The sequence below is a fragment of the Falco biarmicus genome, chromosome 12 (assembly GCF_023638135.1).
Source record: "Falco biarmicus isolate bFalBia1 chromosome 12, bFalBia1.pri, whole genome shotgun sequence".
In the NCBI taxonomy this organism is placed as follows: Eukaryota; Metazoa; Chordata; class Aves; order Falconiformes; family Falconidae; genus Falco; species Falco biarmicus.
The window spans coordinates 16,512,172-16,534,763 of NC_079299.1; the positions used below are offsets into that span (position 1 = coordinate 16,512,172).

Below are 22,592 nucleotides of genomic sequence, written 5' to 3' on the forward strand. Positions count from 1 at the left end.
AGCAAGTCATGGTAAGATTTTTTGAAACTTTTGGTCTTAGGCATCATATGTGAAGTAGGGGCACAGTTAACATCACTGAACAGCAGATCCTGGGTATCTCTTTATGTGCATCCAGCTAGGGGGACATATCTGTGGATGTTGGCTTCTTCATTTTTCACTTCTTGCATTTCAAAATTGTGAATCCTTTATTCTGCTTAAGATCCTTTGTTTAAAAATGCCAGGTAGTTGCAAAGACTGTAATTAAATAGATGAGATAATTATAGAGGTCGTAATTAGGGAAAGTTATAGCAAAGACTGCACAAGTACTTCATTTTCAACTCCATTTTTCAACTCAGTTTCTTAGACTCTTTAATTTTGTATGTAGTTAGCTCTTGGGATGATGTTTTTCTATTTAATTCTCATCTGTAAGATATGAAATAGAAGTAATGAACTCAGTGATGACTTTTCAGTTACAAAAGACTTGACTAAATATAATTTCAAACAAATAAATGCAAATAATGGTTTTACATGTTATAGTAAGAATAGAGTGTTAACATACAGCAGAGGTTCCTTGCGTTCTGATTATTTTTTTTCTTACAATGACCAAAGCTAGAAGAAAATGAAATTCATTATTTCTCTTGAACTCAAAAAACTCTTGAGGGTTTTTTCTTCACTTAATGACCTTGAATCCCACAGTACGATAGACCTTATAATTGTTAACCTTATCTTTCATATCTGCAAATGTTATTTATTGATTAAGTAATCAGTATGAATATTGACAAAATAGTTTTGCCTCCTGAAACCTTTTGCTGTTATCAACTTACAATAATGTGTTCTAGAAAGAATATTCAACTTTGTTTTTTCTGTTTGATGACTTTTACAATGAGTTATCCTTATGTCTCGTTTTGATGGGAAGCTCTTCAGACAGGAGTTGTTGCCATTGTGTCTCATGTGATGTGGAGATCATGGACTTGATCAGATAAATCAAATATGTAAAAATTGAGAAAAATAGTGGTTAATATTTCAGATGGTAATTTATAGTTTTAGATACTGAGATTTTAACAGATATGCTTAAGTTCTCTTAAAATTATTTGATCTCTTGAAAGTCTATTATCTTCTGGTTTTATAAGCCAGATTTACTTCATATGACTCAGCAAATCAGTCACTTGCAGCCTTTCAAGTCCCAGCATTTCTAGTCTTCCAAGATCAGTCTTATGCCTTCAAATAAATCTTTATGAAAACTTATTCTTTTATCTATTTTTTGTTTATAGTTTGCACTTGTGTAGTCCACAAGAGATGCCATGAACTTATAATAACGAAGTGTGCTGGCTTAAAAAAACAGGAAACTCACGATGAGGTAAATGTTTATAAAATAAATGTTCTAGATAAAAGTCTTTCATCTGTTCAAAGTAGTGTCATCTCCTGTGTTTAATCAATAAATGTTAGACGGTTTTGTGCCCTTCTGGTCATCTTGTGGTGTAGCATTTACTTTGGAATAACAGATTACCCTAACAGTTTAATTTACATGGGAATTATTATACAGCAATTTATTTCTGACCAGTAAACTTTTTGTAACATCTGAATGTTTAAAGTCTTAGTGAGCTCTTTGCACTCATTTTTATTTTAAAAATTCTCCATTTCTGAGTTTTGTCATTTTAAGTCAAAAGAAGCAGGCTGTGACCCTTTGTCCATTAAATGCATTTTGTGTGGCTGAGTCGTTAGCAGCTGATAGGATAGGCAGTATGCTTGCGTATCTTGCATCAACATAAAAGACTGCCCAGAATTTGCTTGCAAAGTCTCACCTCAACAAATACTGCATCCAAACTGTCAAAATGCACAACAAAAGCCGTCTGTGTGTTGAAGGTGGCCCATGGATATTGTTGTATAAGGCGGTAGTGATAACACAAAGTACTGCAAAGTTAATAGCTTGTCCAGCATAATTACTCCCTACCTGCAGCAAGCTTTTGTATATTAATGGAATTAACACAATATCTGCTTTATGTTATCATGCATTTAAATAAATCAGACATTACCTGAAAATGAAATTAGCTGCCTTCAGAGCCATACAGTCAGGGAGTTAAATACATCTGCCAACAGCACATTCAGCTCTGGATCAGAAGAGAAAACAAAGCAATCCTTTCACTTGGGTTAAAAGTGTCTCTCAGCTAAGGTGGCCCTTTCAGGCTTGGTTAGGGAGCGATGTGACCGTAGTGTTCAGCTCCCTTAGACTCCTCAGCTTTGGGTACCCTTTTATGGCTGGCTCAGTAGGGGACAGTTGGGAAGGGCAGTGGAGTTTTTGTTTTTTTTAAATAGTTGTAGCCCATAACTGTAATCAGTGAATGCCTTACCTTTTACAGAAGGTTTTTCTGTGTGTTTTAACAGAAAAGCTAATGAATACTCACTGTCTTGTTCTGTTTTGTGCAACAGCAAGGGCCCACTGTCTTTCACCGTAGGATTAGGTGAAGTAGTCTGTGGGTGATCCCAGTTTCTTGGCCACAAAGAAAAAGTACATTTCTTAATTTTATTTTTTATTAAAAATCTCCATTGAAATGCTTGGAAAAGCCTAGTCTTAAATTACAAATCAGAATTGTATGTAATGACAGTTTTAAGCCACTCTTTCAACTTTGATACGACTTTGGCTGAGACATTAACTGATCTCATTCTTCTGCACAATTCACTACAATTTCCCATACTGGAAGCATTCTTTAATACCTGCTTCACAACCAGTATTTTACATTTGAAACTTGATCACATGCATAGGATTGTGATAAAGGACTGTTTGGCTGGTGCTGGTTTTGTGTAGTACTTACAGGAAGATACAAAATCTTGCATAGATTTATATTCCCAGGCTCCAGACTGGTGGAGACTTGTATGCTTTGCTGATATAATGCTCTCATTGTTTAGAAGGGGTACTAGATCACTGGAGAGAAGCCAGCAGTAATAGGAAAGAGAAGGAAAAACATTAAAATAAATCTTATTCTATGCAGTGGCCACTAGAAAAACTTATTGGTTACATCCTTTAATTAGTAAGTAATCATACCTTGGAATCCCTGAACACAACAATTTATCGTTGTCATTATCATAACCTAAAGAAGAGTGGGATATGAAAAGGCAAAGGGGTTGTGGTATATTTCTCTTTCTTAGTCCTGTATTAGTTTGGCCTCCTGCTCCTAAAACAGTTGGGAGTGACTTCCTCGACTTCCACATTAAGAGATCCTTCCTGATAGCTGTGTATTTGTTGTTCCCAGAGGTACCCAGAAGTACATTTTAACCTTTATCTCTTGGACAACAGCAGCCCTTCCCCCTCTTTTCCCCAAATAAAGTAGTGAGAAGAGCTCTGGAGCTGGAGTGTATCTAATGCAAAAATCATCACCTGAGCACAGGCCTATTTCATCTTGTTTGAATTCTGTGTGGTTTCAAAGCATAACAGGGCCTCAGTGTACACTGATTATAAAGAAATCAATTAGAATGTAATATACTGTGCTCTCCTTTTTCAGCAAGTAGGATCCCAGCGTTTCAGTGTCAACATGCCTCACAAGTTCAGCATTCACAATTACAAAGTGCCCACCTTCTGTGACCACTGTGGTTCATTGCTCTGGGGTCTTTTGAGACAAGGTTTACAATGCAAAGGTAAGGATTACCACTTCAGAGCTTTTCTTTGTATGACTTGTAGACTTGGAAAGACTTCAAGTTCTTCTTTTGCAGCATGTACAGAAATTAATAAAAAGTAAACAGCAGACTGCGGTAAGGATTGCTGTCATGGTTAGAAAATAGCCCTTTACCCTGTCTGCAACACCAGCCAGTAAGACATACAGAGGACAGACGTGCAGAAGCACATTTTGCACTCACTGCTGCACCGGTTTATTGCCACATAGGAAATTAGAAGTTGACAGAAAATTGGGAGCATGAGAATTACAACCCTTCAGCTTACATGCCTTCTGTGTTTTCACGTTTTTGGTCTTGGTTGTTGAACTTTCTAAGCATCATTACTCAAGCTACTTTTCCCTTTACTACCATCTTCAAAAGTTACTATTATGTATTGGCTGGGCGAGGCAGAATCTGTCCTGTATGCCTATATCCAGTAGATGAGGTGTTCTCATGTTTAGCTAAATCGTCCTTTGTGACAGTCTGCCCCTCTATTCCAGAAAAGGAAGGATTCATCATGTTCTTCAGCTTAAGGACTATGTACTCTGTACAGTACCTGTATATGAAGGTACTGCTGGAAGGTGCATTCATGCCGTTCTGTCTAACAGAAATGGCTGGTTCCGTCTCTCCTCGTTCCAAGCACAGCTATATATTCTGGATGGGGGAGAAAACAGTACAAACACTTGCAAAGCATAGTAATACTTTAGAAATAGTGAATAAAATACTTCAATTAGTGAGTTGATGGGAATGATGTCATGAAGATTTTCAGATTCTTAGGAAGTAGTACCTAGTGGGATTCTAAGCATTTTCATTTTGTTACGCCTATATGAATGAGTAAGTCCATTTTCATAAATACAAAAATTATGTTATGTGCACATCTCAAGTACAGAAACGTGGAGTCACATGTGTATATATAAACACGTGATCTATGAAATATATCCTTTGCAGTATTTAGTATGAGACATTAGTATAGGTGAAGGTAAAACCTAATGTTTCGTGTCACAAAATGCTGAGCAGCAAGGGAAAGAAGAAATTTCTTTCATGGCAAAGTCATACACAGTGAGAGCATTCTGAAGTTCAAGCCTTCCCCTGTGGTTTGAGCTAGTGGGCAGACTAGACTATTTAGTAGACTAAATACTGTTACTTTACTACTAATGAAGATTTTGTTGAAATGCTCTTAATTATGGTAGAGATGTGTTCAGACAAGATTTTTCATTTAAACCTGATTTTTTCCCCTCTTTGATTTGTAATCAGAGATATAGTATCTCTCCACTTAATCTGTGAATATAGTAGTTCATTTTCATATTCTGTCTCAAGTACCATAGTGGTTCATTTGCTCTTAACTGTAGAAAATAATGTTATTTCTCATATGTATGCATTTAACCATGTAGCAGATGCATAGAAACAACAGTTCAGGGAGCCTACGTTGCTTTCTCCATGTCCATAAAAATACGGTATGATCTGCATAAAATCTAGAACTCAGCTGAGCTGGAAACGTCATTTTCTCTGTTCTTTGTTTTCTCTCTTAAGTGCCAAACAATGCTCGCTTCTTCAGAGATGTACTTGCATGCCCAGTGTGGTTATTAACACCACGAAAAATGTATTCCAGAGGTTTATTCCTCTAAAGGTTTTCTCTGCTGATTCCTGTGTTTCTTTTTATGAAATATGTTAATGAAGTTGGACTGTAGCAAATTTTCCTGGTTAGTTTATTTCAAGCAATTCCATTCCTCAGTGTCCACTGTTAAGGATCCTAGGTCAAATATTTTACTTACCACTGAGCTTTTGTCACTGAATGTACATACATGCCATGCACTGAAAGTGCCATGTGTAGCAATTTCTTTTTGCTCTTCTTGTGAGCTGAAACATATTTGAAAAGGAAAGGCGCCTGCTTTCTGAAGCATATGATTAGTCCTGCAGATATAGTACCTGTGTGTAGTCTCAGAGGCAAACGTGGTTTGTTTCTTTAGGGCTTATACTGTGAAAGCATCGTTGATGAACAGTATAATGAAATGCAGCTTTATAAATACGTACTTTTTTTTTCCTTTAAAAAATAATGGAGGAATTGAGCAATTGAATGTTAGTCTAGTATTTAATTACACTTGCAGTTTCACTTTCTTTATGTCTTGCTCCACAAGAGGGCACTGAAGTCTAAGCTAAAACATGTCAGCTGCTCCTAACAAACCCACACTACTATATTTTTACTGGAGCTATGTTCTCCCCCCTGTCCCATAACCTGGAAGAAATGCAACCTTTTTCCTTCTTACTAGTACACAATAGAGTAAGAAGCAATAATACACGAGGAACTAATGCTGTGCTTTCCGTATGAGAGTAGAAGTGGACTGCTAAAATGCAAGCTTTGAAGGACTTTTCTTCTAATTCAATTTCTTTGTAATATATATAGGATCATTACCTATTTTCATTGTTCTGTGTCTGTTCTGGGTACTGTGTAAAAACATTGTTCTGCATTACCATAGCAGAAGAATGATAACCAGGCTAATAATTTTATATTAGCATTGAAGTGTCACTGCAAATCCAGCTAAGTATTTTTCTACTGACATTACTTCTATTTGAAAAAGTTATTCATAGGTCCAATAAGGTCTGATTTAGTAAGGCAAATGCATGCCAAGGTAGTATTTAATTTACTCTGTTACTTTATCTTTCAGTTTGCAAGATGAATGTACATCGACGCTGTGAAACAAATGTGGCACCAAACTGTGGAGTGGATGCTAGAGGCATAGCTAAAGTTCTTGCAGATCTTGGAGTCACTCCAGATAAGATCACTAATAGTGGGCAGAGGAGGAAAAAGGTAATTTTACTATGTAGTATCACATTAAAAAATGAGATAAGTATGGCTGTATTGTGACTTCACTAGTTGGGGTTCAATCCCACTTTTTTTTTTTTACGTCAGTACAGAATTTTTTTAAGTCAGTACAGAGCTAAGACTTTGGCTTTTATTTATAAGTGCAAACGATCTATTCTGAATTTTGATCTGAAATTTATTTTAAACTGGTACAATTTTGCAAACCTGGAGTCTGTATAGATTCTGGAAGGATTTCCCCTTCTTAATTTTGAGGAAGGAGATTTGACAGACAGACAGTGTCTGACACAAGAGTTCATGAAAACATAAATGGCTCAGAATTGGCATCTGATAATTGATTGTTTGAGACACAGCACTGTTCCGTAACATTATAAATGCTGATAAATGAGCAATGTGCTGATTCTTATGAAGAGGAGCTATTTGCCAGGTGATGGCTCCAGTTATTACAGGAAGAATTAGGCTGTTCTAGAAATAAAAAGCATAGGTCACCCCAAGTATATCCAAAGTTGATGGAGTTATTCTGGATTGATAATACGTATCCTGGATCAGAATTTGGACACACTTTCTATCGCTATTTTTGTGGCTGGAATAACAGACCCGGTGCTCTCACTTATAGAAATAGGCAATTTTTCCCATCATTTCTTGGAACATTGACACTTGGGTCTGTTCATTTTCCTGATTATTACACACTTGGATCCCATGTACACTGTTTTAAAATGTTACAGAAACATGGAAAAAATCTGTGACTTCTGGGAAAAGATGTTGTTGTGTTGTTACTGCAACAACAGTTACTGTAACTGTTGTTACTTTAGTTTGCAGTGCTTGCTGATACTTGTAGTTGAATGTATTTATTGGATAGATTTCTACACAGACTTGTGATGGCTATGCAAAACTTTCCCACTCTCTGAGTATGCTTATTACATTTATTTAAATTTAGGAACCTATTTTTCTTTAAATTGCTGGTTCTGTCTCTGTTTATATTGTGCTCTCCATTTGATGTGATGCCATCTACTGTATGGTTGAGGTCCTGCCAGTGAGAATCAGTAGAACATTTTTCCTTTCCTTTGTACTTCTATGAGTGAACTACTGTTAAATTAAATTTCCTCTTGGCACCGGGGGATCTCATAGCTAAGTACCCCTTTTGGAATTGTTCTTAGCTAATTGCAGGTGCAGAGACTCAACAACCAGTTCCTGGAAGTGCATCATCAGAAGAAGATAGGTCAAAGTCAGCACCAACTTCTCCATGTGATCAAGGTCAGACATCTCTTTTTATTTCCTAATTGATATATATTGCCATATATTTGCCTTCTGTATGAGGAGTAAAAAAGCTATGAGCTCCAGCTCATCGTAGAACCAAATTAATCAAGTAGTTAACACCAGAAAAAGAAGCATTTCAAATTACAAACTGCAAAAAATTTTTTCAAAGGCCACCTTCTTATTTAAATAAAGTGACTTTACTTATAAAAGTAAAATTAAGTGACTTTTAAAGGGAAAATTTTAGAACACTCATCTCGAAATACTAAGTTTACTAGTTGAGTCCTTGCCTAACCAAATACTTTTATGTAAGAAGGTTATGTATTCTAAGAGTGAGAACATTTTAAATAGTACACAGAACTTGAGAGAGCCTTTAGTTACCTGAAAATCCACTCTGTTAATAAGTTTTTTAGATAAAATTGCCTCCTTGCAATTCCACAATGAACATTTGTGATAATAAAAACTTACATCCAGTTAGGTGTGCTGTGTGGTCTCTAGAGGCTTGTAAAACCACGTTTCCTTTCAGTGATATTTTTATTTAGGTTTTTTTGGTGCATAGATTTGGAGACAAATATTTCAGTCTTCACTGATATAACATAATTTCATTGAGCTAAACAGCCTGATTGACAGAATGTCAATGTCAGCAGCACTTCTTGAATCTGATCTGATTGTTCTTAAAAATCAAAAGTATTTGAGGTATCTTATGTACCATCACGTGTGTAAACTGATGATGAAAAATCTTTACACCAGGGCACAGGAAGACACTTTTTTGTCAAATTATTTGAAAATTATTTACAGTTGAGAAATTTCTCAGCCTTATTTTTAGGGAAGACACGTCCAAAGCTCCATGGTAGTAAGTACTGTAAAACTCTTGAGTTGAGAACTTTTTAAAATTTGTCAACCTTTTTGTTTCACAGACAGTATTTTGGTTAATGATTCTTAAAGTATCTGATGTTTTACTTAGAATAAGAACAAAGAATTTGTCTAAATTTTCTCTTAACTTTCACTTTCATAGCTGTCAGGTAAAGTTGCTTCCAAGGCCAGCAGGCAGAAGTATTATGCAAGAGCTTGAGGCAGACCCCAGTACCGTTAGTCACCAAGACTCCCTGTATTTAACACTGAGAAACTTTCAAAACCATTTAGCAGATCTACACAGTTGCTGCTTGAAGCAGCTAGGAAGTAGCCAAATACGTTATTGGTAGGCGTCTGATAATAGCTGGAGCCGAGTAGGATGCTCCATCCATGTTGACTTCAATGAGTGGGACACCCAACTATACTTTGAACTTTTGAAGTCACAACTCTAAAATACTTAAGCAGGAAGATGACTAAGGGCTGCAGGAAGATAGGGATATTCAGAACAAAGCACTTTTCTGTGGCAGAGGAACACCCAAAATCACTAAACGAACTATTTGGCTACTATTCTGACTTACCTTTCAAGTTTTGGATATGTCATTCTCTTAGGTTCATTTTAAAAGGCTTGTTAGAGGAGGGTTTGGGTTGATTACTGTAAGGTGGAGAAGCAGTTTGCTAAATATGTATTCTTAACCACAGAATGCTCTACACTGTATTCGAGGATGATGAAATGTCCCTTTCCAAACTGATACAGACTAACACGGGCTATTTTTCTGATGCTTGGCTAAACACTTTTTTCTCACATTTCCACAGAAATCAAAGAGCTGGAAAACAACATTAGGAAAGCATTATCATTTGACAATCGGGGAGAAGAACACCGAGCAACCGCTACAACATCAACAGACAACCAGCTTAACAAAACTGGGGAGAATGGTGAAAATGGGGAGCTCAAACAAGCTGAGACCAAGCGAATAGGCCTTGAAGAATTCAACTTCATCAAAGTATTAGGGAAAGGCAGCTTTGGCAAGGTGGGTAGCTTGCTTCTCTCCCCCCCGCTTCACTGTGCAGGCTTTTTTTGACTGTATTGCTTTGAAAGTATTCATAGTGACATTCAGAAAGTGCATCCACCCTAGGGTTTCCTTTTACCCATTGGGTAAAAGCAGCTTTTGTCCTACAGATCAGGAATATCAGCCTCCTGATCAGCTGGCATTTTCTTTGCCTTAGCTCACTTCGTTAACTAGGGTCAAGCCTTTTGAAACAAAATGTTAATGTTTCACTGTTTTAGGATATTGGTAATGAAGACGTACAGTTACATACATATTGTTCAACAATTAGTTGTGGTCAAGCAGGAGAAAATATCCCGGGAATAATGCTGTGGAGTCCTGAGTACATTCCGGTTTTAGATAATACCCAGTTCAAGTTTACTTACTTCACAGAACAGTTTGTGTGCTTGTTTTGCCTCGGTGGGTGTGTTCAGTGCTGAAGGAAGCATTTCCACTCAGATACTATGACTGCAAGAGGCTTGGACAGCTGACTGAAATACGGTGTATGTGGCAAAGGTGTAACTCGCCAGGTATCTTCCCACAGTAGGGAATTGATGAGGGTGGAAGGGACATTGCTTTATTTACAGGGCTTACAGTGCTGTGCAGTCAAAGAGCAGGACTGAAATGTGAGTGTTTCACAAGTACACTCTTCCTTCCTTGGTATACGGGAACTGCAGATGCAGGGGAACAGGGCTGAAGCACTTCTTTTGTCTCCCTGTTTTCTAATCCTTTCTCTGAAGATTACCTTGGCTCCAAGCCAGAACTGACCTTAAACAGAGTATAGGACTTGAACCTTAAACAATAGTAGTAGTTAAAATCGACAACATTAAACCAGTTCAAATGGTACGTGGGATTGTATACTAAGTTCATCACACGCTAATCTCACTACCAAAAGTGGGAGATAAAAGTGGGATAAATTTCTGTTCTATGTCAACTTCCTTCCTTAGTGTTTGACATCTCATTCATTAGTAGGTACTCATTAGGATATTTGAATGACAGGATAAAAACTTTTTATCTTCTGCATTCTTAACTAACAAACAAAGTAGATACCATCTGTTTCAAATTTAAAGAATACTAGAGGTATATATTTTTTAAATTACATTGGTTTTAATTTTATAAACGTGCAGCTTAATTCAGGCATGTATGTAACTGTCTTATTCTGTGCAAACTCACGTGCAACCACGCATTGATGGTATTTGTTGTTTGTGTGTAAACAGAGTTTTTGTTTGTTTTAGGTAATGTTAGCTGAGCTGAAAGGAAAAGATGAAGTATATGCAGTGAAAGTCTTGAAGAAAGATGTCATACTTCAAGATGATGATGTAGACTGTACAATGACAGAAAAAAGAATTCTGGCATTAGCACGGAAACATCCATACCTAACACAACTTTACTGCTGCTTCCAGACAAAGGTAAGCTACGTGAACCTTTTACCAGTTTCTGCCCAAGGAACAATATTCACCATTTCCAGAATAAAACAGTCATGTGAAAAGTACAGCAATATTTTGAAAATATTTCTGAGACATTTTTGGCGTTTCAGCAGGACTGAACAGGAGCACTGGCTACTGTTAAATAGTATAAATGCTATTACCTTGTAAGTACCAGGAGATGGCAGTAAATGAGTTAAAAAAATAAAAAACCCCAACACATACATAAACCACAAAAAAACCCCTACTAAGGTGCCATTTTCTGGGCTTCTTTGGTACATTAATAGGTGTATCATTTGTTGAATTAAGTACAAATATTTTTAACATGCAGTATTCAGTGCAAAAAATCTAAAATTATCTGGTCAGAAATAAGATTCTGGTAGAACACTCACCTTTTCAGTTTTCTTGTGTTGCATAATATACAACATATTCAAAAAATAAAGGAAATAGGTATACTGCTTATCAAATAAGTTCCTACAGTGCTAATGCCACCCATGTACTTGAGGACCTGGGAGAAGGAAAGGATGAGAAAGCTGATAATGAGAGCCTGTTCCCATGGCATGTTACTTGTTTGTAATTTATTGTATAGAATTACACTTCATAGCATGTTTTGGATTTGCTGCTTAAATGTAAGTGAATATTTGGGTGGTGTAGCTGACTCCATAGGATTTCTGAATCCCGTCAAAGTGCTTGAAACCTGCTGTGTTCACAGAATATTTCTGGGTTTTATTTTAGTCTCTTTATTTCTCTTGACATTTAGCTGAGTGGACTGTTTCTTACCTGATTGTCCAAAAAGCTTTATGGACAAAAAAAACCCCAAAACACAAGGTGAATCTGCCTTGCAGATAGAATACCAAACATATAATTTTATTTACAGTAGCATCCTTTATTTTTGAAGTGCCTGATAAAATGTTTTCGAAGCACTAAGGTTTGAATTTTTGACTGTTGAACTAAGTATTCCATTCATTTCAACAGGATGAGGTTTTGACCTGTAGGAAATAAGTTTAGACGTTAATATATATGTATGAAAGCAATGTATATAGATTGAAAAGCAATCAGCCTTTTTCAAATTTCTGTGTTTTGTGGTGGTTTCTTTCAGTAAGACACTACGTTTGAGTATGTGAGTCAATTTAAGGGAAAGGTTTCAAGATTAAATGAATAAATTAGCATTTTGAGTAAAATTAAAGGTTACTAATGGTGTATATGAGTGTATGTAAGTGTAAATACCTACATATTCATGTATTATAACCAAAACTATAAATGGCCGAAATGAGCTATTGCAATAATTATGTGTGTAGAATTAGAGAAAAGCTCTGACTAAAACATCTTCCAGCAAAGTTGACAAGAAAGATAGATAGGGTAGCGGGAAAACTGTAGGAAAATGGCTAGTAGGATCAAGATTATAGTGTGTTGAAATATGCAAATAATGAATGTTTAATATGTTTATACATTTCTTAAAATAGTGACAATGCATTAATATTTTATATGCTTTGAAGACGACCAGGAAGCTGTGTATAGAATTTGTGTCTACAGGATGTTTCATGTGTTCAGACTTTCATTTCATTTGAATGTGTGTGAACATAGTGTTTTAAGGTTTTAATGTATTATTTTAAAGTCTATAACTAGAATTGAGCATATTATTTCAGATGAAGAAAGTGATAAAAAAGATTGTACTGGAGTGAGGGACGAACTCTGTGAAGAGAAGGGAGACATTTAGGATTAAGGCAGACCGCACTCCCTGAGGTGTAAAATGTATATGCAGCCTGATGCGAGTCATGTGGCAGAACATCAGTAAAGATCAGTTTTACATTAAGTGAATTATGACAGAAGGTTCTCCTGCTATTCCTCTAGTTTCCTGAAGATTTCTTCCCTTTTATATTTCTCATCTGTTCTCTTTTGTGTCATGCTTTCTGCCTTCCTCCTTGCTCTCCAAAGCCATTCCTCAGGGTAATTCATCAGAATTCAGAAATTCTTCTTACCATCTTCTCTTTTCCCATATTTCTTGGCCAGAGAGAAACTATATGGCTTTGCTTGAACACAGAGGATCTGATAGTTAAGTGATGTATAGTTACAAGTCATAGGCTAGTGACTTATGAAACAACCAAAATACACCTAGTGAAACCCAATCACATTAAAAGTCCACAGCTGAAAAATTGAAGAGATTTTTTGAGTGTGGCCTATGAACAATTTGCAAAGAATTCTTTGTAAAAAGAAAAAACAAAAAAAGAAAAATCCCAAAAAACCCTCAGCTGCTAAAGCTACAAATTATTTATGAATGATAAATGAAAATGTACCAAATAAATTAGTCACTGAATGATTTGCTCAGGTTGAGAGGAAAAACACATAGAAAAACTTGCTCAAACAAACATGGACTGTGGTTAAAATAGCTTTACTGAGACAAAGGCTATTGTACGATAAAAATGTGTTTAACAGGAGTGTGTAGTTACTTACGCTGTGATTGTATGCTGTGCCATGGCTGCAGTGCTTTGCAGAACTGGTCCCTGAAGTGATCATGCTGGAATTAAATTTTACATTTCAAGTAGAGCATATTTGTTGTATACACCCTGACTTAATGGGAAGATTGACTCAGTATGCATTGTCAAAGCATTCAGAGGTTGACTTTATGTAATGACATTACGTGCTTTGTTCCTTTTCCACAAAAATGCGAACATATGAGTTTGACTGTATATATTGCAGTGTTTTCCTTCAGTAATAGGGTGAAGACACTGAAGAAAAGTTGCCTAATATGTTTTTTTACTGTAAGTATGCTTCTGTATTATGTTTTTTACATGGAGCAGACCATTTAGTAAATGATTCTGTTATTATCACAAGTTAAGGGATCATATTTAAAATTATCTTGGAATTCAGAAAGCATGCCAAATAATGGCTAATAACAGCATACCTTATACACTAATGTGTTTTTAGCCCTACAGATCTGAATTTAGCAGTCCCATGTAGCTTCTTCATTTTAAAGGATTATTCTTGGACTGGTATTTGTCATATACCTAGTTAATCCAAAAGCTAACTTTGATCAAACCAGTTTGTTTTAAGCCCATCAAAAAATGACTCACACCCCCAAAAATCAACATTCTGTATTGAAATTATATATATTCAAATATTGTACTTCAGGGGTTTGTTTGCAGTTTTCTGCAGTGACCTGGAAGTTAAGAGAGCTGGGTTCTGTTCCAAAGCTTGGGGTAAAGTGTGCAAAACTGATATATGATGGTTTATTAGCAATATTTGAGGTATGAACTCAGCAACCCAGTCCTACACATTAGAAGGAACAAAAAATTTACAGACAGGACCTCAGCTGATGCATGTTTTTACATGGAAGGAGCTCAGATATTTCAGTATAGCATATCTTATGTCACAGTTGGATAGTATTTTTCAACACCCTATACTATGGCAGCATTTCCCTTCTCGTTTTGCCAGAATATATGGTCAGTGCATCTATCGGTGTATTCAGAGGTTTGAGTTCTGTTTTGCATGTGTCTGTCAGCTGTTATATAAATGAAGAATACTGCGTTCCGTATTTGGTACTCCCATAGCTAAAGTTGCCCAAGGCATAGCACACAACGTACAGCATTTTTGTAATAACTGACCTTTGCTTATCATCCTCTTTGATTTATTTGGGACTTTGTTGTGTCCTTTGTTGAGAAACTGTCAGGTGTTTTTTCAGGACTACTACCGTTTACATCCTTTTTTTTTACTCTTCCTCATATCTTCTCTTTCTCCCCTTCTATGTACTGGTTCCTTACCTGATAGTAATGCTGATGCTGCCCAATTCCACTACCCAGTGTCCTCCTCACTCCAACCTTATACCATGTCTCAGTGATCAACTATGGAACGGTATCAGCATTAAGTTTTATTGATAATGCTTCAGTCAGGTGGCTGGCAAAGAGGATTTAAGTATTTATCTGAATTTAAGTATTAAGTATTTAAGTATTTTCTCTGAAGACCTTCTTGTATTTATGATACTTTTTTCACAGTTGGAAGTTCAGAACTGTGAAAATGAAAGTATTTTTTAATGGCAAGTTGAGATTCTACAAAATAAATTTATTACTAGCTTCACTTTATTCTTCCTGCGCCCCTGTCAACCTTCTTCATAGTACTTAAAATTTTCTAGACCTCTGCCCTGTGAGATGCATATATGTGCATACCTTAAAATTTATAATGAATTATTATAAAAATACTTAAGAAGTAAAATGTTTTAGAAATTATTTAAGACAGTGAAAGCTTTATTACAATAATTAATTATAAATTTAGAAGACTGGGGAGCTCCTGCTTTTAACATCCAGTGTTTGCTTTTTAATCCAATTTACAAAATTAGGTAAATTTGAAAATAATGCTCTCCTGCTCTTTGCAGAGTACTGTTTTTAACAAATTTGCTTTATACACAGACATAGTAGAGAGTACTATTAGTACAGAGTGATGTTCCTATTGAATGATAGAGTTACGTAACTTGTAAAGGACCCTTAGCATTATAACTATTTCTCTTAGAGAAAACAATTAATTAGAAAAGGATAGAGTAAGTCAGAAAGTCATTTACTACAGGTAAATAGTTAAACTTATCCCACCCATAAAACCATTATTTTTTTTCCTTATAATTGTCCGCATGTTAAAAGCAGTGTATCTGTTCATAGCGTAGCTCCTGTGCTAACTTGCAAAAGGCCATTCACATCTGTCCTGTGTTCTGGTGGCGTAAGGCAGGGTTTAGCCACATGACAGTGGCAGAACTGAAGGGGCATGTAGGAATGGGCTGTAGTGACACTATTACAACTATGTCGATGCCTTAACTTATGTTCTACCTAGTGGCTTACTACTGGTTTATCCTAGATTGTGAGTATTGTGGTTCAGATACTATTCCTTTCTCTGTGTTGGCACTGTGTATAGCACACATATAATGCTAGAAGGCTGGCATTTATAAAGCTAAGATTTAGGAGATTTTATTTCCGTTTCAAGCTGTCATGATGTTCCTTTGTGATTTCGGCAAATCTCTGAACCTCTTTCTGCATCAGACCCCGCTGTGAAAACCAAGAGTAGTCAGTCCTTCTGCTTACGACTTGTATTTAAATGTTTCCAAGGAGGGTTTCAAAGTCCAGCAGTACGACAGTATTGTGTACAAGTGTCAGTGGGGAAAATTAGAACGTTGCAAAAGGTGTAAAATGGAGTTACATTCTTAAAGTGACTTGTTTTATTTGTGTAAGAACATACTCAACAGCAAAGGGGAAAAGAATTGTATGCTTATGATAGTCATGTTTTCTAAGTTAATTTAAGAAGAATCATTGTAGTATATGACCAAAACTGTCTTTGGTAATGTAAAAGCAAGTCTTATTTTTCTTATGTGTGTTTGTAAAAAAGTAAATGTCTTCTGCAATAATAGCTCAGAGGAGCGTCATTTATGATATACGGTGCAAATTAACCTAACTGACTGGCCACTGTTGCATTCATCTGGGACTAATCAGAGCCTATAATCCATTTTATCTGGTATTCTTGTACTTTCGTTGCTAAGCAGCTAAAGCCATTATGCAGATATTGCTATATGGGTGTAATCAGTTTAACACAAGTTTGCATTGCCTTTTGTTACTGATTAGTGTCAAATTAGAACTTTTTAGAGCCCAATTCTGATCGTTATTGTCCCTGCTTCAGTGGATTTGTACGTGTGAGACAAAAGACTAAATTAGCCCCTGTATTTTTAGCTACTTTAGTGCTAAAATATTTTAATACAATTTAAATATAAAATTATTGACAAAAGTTTCTTAATGGTACATGTTAACTATGGTAAAAAATAGAATAAAATGGTAGGTAAGCATAGAGCATTGTTATTTCTACTGCTTTATTATGGTACTTTTTAATATACAATTATGCACAGCTATGTTCAAACTTAATTTTAATCTTTGTAAACTGTATTATTATATATACATATACACAGAATTTGTGCAATAGTAGCTATTTTTTAATTCCCACCAAGTTTGTACAGGCAGTTCATATCATAAGAAATTAAAGTGAACTGATACTGACTCATTCTTTGGAATATTTCCTGAAACACTAGAAGTTAGAGTGGTATATGATCATGCTTCGAATATCATACAGTCAAGAAATCATGTAAATAAATGAAATGTTGGCAGAATAGGGTTTTTCAGACATTTAAGTACTGCGTGTGTTAAATTTAGATTTCCTGTTGACTGCTACACAGTATGAATGTATTGACCGCCATCACTGTATTGTCTAAAAGTAGACACAGTGGTCAAGAATAGTTGGAACGGTGAAGCTGATGATTAAATACTGTAATCATTGTCTCACACACACACAAGCCCCTGTTTCCAGCACGATGACCCGGTTTTGGGAAACTTGCTATTATGCTGCTCAGTTATTGCTAGCTGCTCTTGAAGGATTATTAAAGCCTGGTTAGCTCACTGAAGATTCATTGTTCACATTAGTCCTTTTAGTGTTAAACTTCAAGTCAGGCTATCAGTGCAGCCAGGCTCATCAAGGGCCTGTAGGAGAAATTACTCCTCCAGCATCAATCAGAAGCATCTAAATGCTTCTCTTTCAGACAGGAAAGACTTTTATTTTGTGATGTTGCACCCAAACTGAACGGGACTCTTTCACACCCTCTCAAAGCTAGGGCTTGTTTCTCGTTTGCATGTATACAAGTGAGTGCTGCAGCTGCAGCTCCTTGGATTGCTTTGCTGTAACCAACTGAGGCCTCAACAACCCCTGGAATAGTCCCGGGTCTGCATCTGTGGCCAGAATTCACTGCAACTGCCGTCATGAAATAGGTGAGGGCAAGCTGGAGTTTGTACTGATTTTATTTACCTTGGTCCTCATGTCTGCATGTTAGGGTTTTAGCATTAACTATGCCAGTAGTTCACTGTGTTAGAAACATCTTAGTGTAGCCAAGCGTGAAGTTCAAGATTTTAATCCTGATGTGATCCTGTGCAGACAGGAGGTTTTTAGGACAACGGGTAGAGCTAAGGGCCTTTTAGGCACAGTTTTCATATCTCTTGGACAGTGTAGCTGGAACTACATATTGCACACTTTTCCCCTTGGGAAAAATGTGTTTCTCCAGTTGAGGCATGTTTGAGGGGAGGAGTTTTCAGACTATCTACCAGATGCTTTGCCAGTAACTTTCCTGGCAAGTCTGTCTGGCTTGAACACTGTGCTTTAGCAGAGATCAGAGACAGGAATATTGTCATCCAAACAGGGCAAAGGGGGTAGCAGATTTTGAACAGTAGACCCATTGCTTACTGGGTCCACAGAATCTCTGTATAAACTTTCCACCATGGCTGTGTTAACATCGTGCTGGTTGGTTCCTCATTTGCCATTCTTAATGTTACAGCTCCTGTGAGAAGGGCATACTGTTCCTCCTCCAGCAGGATAATTGAACAGTACTGCTTTAAATGAAATCCTACACATTGAGGCTGGATTGTGGCTTGTAGTTTAATTTAGTTTTGGGAGAGAGGAGTGGGAAGGATAAGGGTAATCCGCCTTGTGGCAGCAGCCGCTTGGAAGAAATGTGCCTGAATCATTTGTAGCAGGATCTGCCACCCTGCAGCCATGTGCTGTGACCCTTCTTTCTGTCCTTCCTCTGCACCTAGGTCTCAAGACCATCCTCAGACCTGCTGTAGGACAGAAGACACTTGAGTACGTGACCTATGTGAATCCAATGGTCCTTTTTCCTAGCATCCTTTATGCTTTTTCTTGTATTTTACAGCTACAAAGCTTTATTCACAATTTGCCTCTAATGGGTTTATAAAAATGAATTTGTAAAAATAAAATGTATATTTTAAATAAGTGGAAATGTAACGCTCACATGGATAGCTATAAGGATGCCTCATTTATGCTAGATAACAGTTTTAAAAGCTATTTAAAGGAAGCCTGTTCTGCCCAAGTGATTGTGGGAAAACATTTAATACTGTTTGTTAGGTGTTGCACTTTCTTAGAGTAAACAACCAATGCACCCGAAAGGAAGAGTCAGGAAAAAGGAAACTGCATGTAAAATTTGATTCTTCTGCAACTTCTTTTCTAAATGCAGGAAATTATTCTCTTTGGAATTCATTTGGGCACTTTAATACGACTTTTTTTTTTGGGGGGGGGGCAATAGGTAACAACTGTAAGCTTAGTAAATGATAATTGTACATGAGAGAACTTGACTATGGGAAAGAAGTGGAATTTACAAAACATTTGGTTTTGCATCTGTAGTAAAATCTTCATTGCCTTTTTTAACACATGCGCAGAGTAATTTTAGTTTTGGCAAAACATGTCTTCTGTACCATACAACATGTGAGAGATGGGCGAAACTTGAGTAGGGTATAACTTAAATTACACTTTATCTCTTCTCAAAACCATGCCATCAGATTGTTTTTACAGTGTTGAGGTGTGTGTGAGAAGGTTTAAGGGAATCCAGTTTATGCCACTTGTAGGTGAGTACTTTTAGCAGAAATACACACACTTTTTTTGAGGGCAGCAGAGTTTACTCTTGCTTAATCACTGTGGGCTAAGAGTAGTGATGCCCAGCCTATAGTCTCATGCCTGTGTGTGGGGAAGCATGTAGAGAGCTTCTTTGTGTTCCCACGTAAGGTGAGCCCAAGGCCATTCGGTAAGCTGAGAAATATTCAGTGCATTGTTTTATCCCCTTTAAAAAGATGACGAGGCAGGTGATCTATAATGTCAACTTAGCAGTTAGGAAAAGTGACTCCTTGGAGGAGGTTGAGTGGTGTATCACTTGTGAGCCTGTGAGTCCGCAGTGTCTCTACACTAGGGCTGAAATGCTGTGTAAAGTGTGTATACAGCTTCCACTAATAGGGAGAAACAGTAAATGTAGATCCATAAAACATACACAGGTAAACTGTATCTAATCATTAATGCTTTCTCTTCTCTTCTAGTAAACTGATCAGTCATTAAAAAGTAATTGTTCAGAACTAAGGAAACCTGAATAATGAAGACTCCTTCCAAGTCCTGGCTGTGCTTATTAATACAGTAGCTCATAGGACTGCAGAGAGTGTTTAGCAATTGGGAAATCATGACAGTGGATGTTAGATTTTGGACTTTTCTATTTCATCTTACAGCAAATAGCAATGAACTACCGTGAAACCCTTTCTTTTTCCATTCTGCACTTTCCATGTCTAAAAATGTGTGTAGTGACCTTAAATGAGACGGAAGAGAGGGAAAGGGCTGTGAGTTTTAGTTAATATTCCTTTTCATAGTAAGTAGCTTCTGATTATTACTGAAGCATTAATTGTTTATAATCTGGTCTCAAAATCTATTCACTAGCGTGTCTATTATATTATAAAACTAGTATAAACCAGTGTTTTAATTTATTTCCCAGAAGGGAAATCCTTCACTTAATTTGCTCAGTCTTTCTCTTCCTACACAGTGCAGCATAAAGATTTCACTTTTCCTGCATTGGGTGTACTAATCCATCTTTTCCTGCATCACAGTGTATTTAACGAGACTGTAAGTCTCTTTCCCATGCACAGGGACTCTGTGTGTGTAAGGTTAGCTTTGTTGTGATCAGATCACTAAGTCTGCTAAGGATTAAAGAGGTTTTATCAGAATGGTATGACTTTTAAAAATAATAGTCATCCAATGACACTACATTAAATAATTTAGATAATAGCAGTAGTGATGCTGGAAAAAAATCTGTCCACTTTTAAAGGTATTACATTATAAGGGAACTGAGCGCTCATGGAAGACACTCTGAAGGTTAACTTGCAGACTTAACTACTTCAGCTTGTATTGTTCCATACACAATTAGTAGTAAGTCTGCGTATTTCCATAGACTAATTTTTAAGTTACGACCTAGAGAAGCCACCCCATTTTATCCTTAATACATCTGAGAAGGACCCAGTTATAATTCTTCCTTTCAGAGTACGTATACCTTGCCAAGTACAAAGGAAGGAAAATTGTTCTTTAGGTACTTAACTTTCCATTCAGCCAACAGAAAGATGAAAAGGATCCATTTCATAAGTTTCTATAAATAAGTTTTTCCAAGAAGCTTTGCAGAATCACACGAGATGGGTAAATTCAAATACTCTAATTGGCAAATGGTTTCTTGAAAAGTCTGTGGTGATACTTATTTTCTCTTTTTTATCTTCAGAAACCCAATATTAAAATAATCATGCAAAATTCTGCTCCTTAAAACTGCTTCCTGAGTTGTAGAAAAAACTACCCTGAAGATGAAACACACTATTTTCTTCTGTGCTGCTTTACTCATTTCAGAGGGTTTGGATGGCTTAAATGATGGCAGAATTTTGGACAGTGTTTCCTGTTGTCTGACTAATTTATATTTGTGAATTGCCAGGGTTTTCAGCTGCGTGAAGCATACGCTTTGCCAAAAATTAATCATGTTCTGGAAACAGGGAAGTATGGAAAATAAAGTAGATACAATTAATGCTTTTAAAGGTCAGTGTTGCATTTATAGAACTACAGAAATCCAGACAGTGAAGAGAGGTGTATGAATAATAACTTTCAATAGGTACTGAAAAAGCCTGGCTCAGGTAACTCATGTTTATCATATAGCACAAAAAAGTCAGTGTATGGTGCTTACACAGGTCAATGGATATTTATGAAGAACTTCATTTTCAGGAAGGGTTATGAAAACATCTTGAACAGAGAATGTTATATGTAGACTAAGGATTTTACATAGGTTTATCAGGTTTCATTCATTCTGTGTGCTCATGTAATTTTTCTCTTGAGATGTGAATTTTTAACCTCTTGCTAGATTCCTTTCATGCTGTTTTGGGAAGCTGATTTGTATAAAGGGACAAAGAAAAGGCAAAACGAGGCTCTGGTCTCATGAAGGACTGCAGAAGACATACTAATGTAAGAACAGCCAGTGGTTCGTTTGGCCCAGTATCCTGTCTAGCAGTGCGAAAGCAGAGCCCAGGAATAATGTAGGTACAGGGTAAAGCTTATCATGACATTTTTCCAGAGTACTATCACAGTATCAGGAGATTGAAGAGTTGGGCATTTCCTGAGCCAAAGATGGTTTTGCATGTAATGAGGTGGCATCTTTGCACATAATATTGTTTGTGGGAAGTGTTAAAAGTTAGAAACTATTTAGAAATATAAATGTTGGAGAACATTGTGCTTTGTTCTACAGCCTGGAGTGCAGAAATCCTTTTAATACCACATCTGCAAACAGACAACCCTATAATGCAGCATAAATATTTATACTGTTTCTTTTTAACAATATTTCTGAAAGTGTCTATGCCATTAAAGATCTCCAAACTGTTGTAGCTGCTGTATTTCTCTTATCTTCTACAGTTGTAGAATAAGATATCTGATCATCTGAAAATAGCAACTAAACATACTGAGGTTTCTCAGATAGAAAAAAAAAACCAGGATTCCCTACAGGTGTTTTGATATGCATTTCCATAATGTATTGTCATGCATACAGCAGAGATAAAAAACAAAATTGCATGCTGTAATATAGGCATATTTGATAAGAACAGTTCTCAAGTTACGTGCTCCATCACTGAGAGCTAAGGTACTGAAAGAAAGAGATAAGTGTTACAGTATCTTGTGCTTTCCCATCAGGAATGTAAGCAATGAACCACAGCTGGCAATGTC

At 36.5% G+C, this 22,592-nt stretch overlaps 1 protein-coding gene across 3 annotated transcripts in view; it reads left to right on the forward strand.

The window, feature by feature from the left end:
* Window positions 1–22,592, forward strand: part of PRKCE (protein kinase C epsilon) — a 293,250-nt gene that overhangs the window by 182,694 nt on the left and 87,964 nt on the right. For all 3 annotated transcript variants that reach the window (XM_056357343.1, XM_056357346.1, XM_056357344.1), the window contains 6 exons: window positions 1,251–1,336; window positions 3,477–3,609; window positions 6,288–6,430; window positions 7,600–7,696; window positions 9,362–9,576; window positions 10,827–11,000. In XM_056357343.1, coding sequence (XP_056213318.1) covers window positions 1,251–1,336; window positions 3,477–3,609; window positions 6,288–6,430; window positions 7,600–7,696; window positions 9,362–9,576; window positions 10,827–11,000 — 848 coding nt within the window. The remainder of the gene's footprint in view (window positions 1–1,250; window positions 1,337–3,476; window positions 3,610–6,287; window positions 6,431–7,599; window positions 7,697–9,361; window positions 9,577–10,826; window positions 11,001–22,592) is intronic.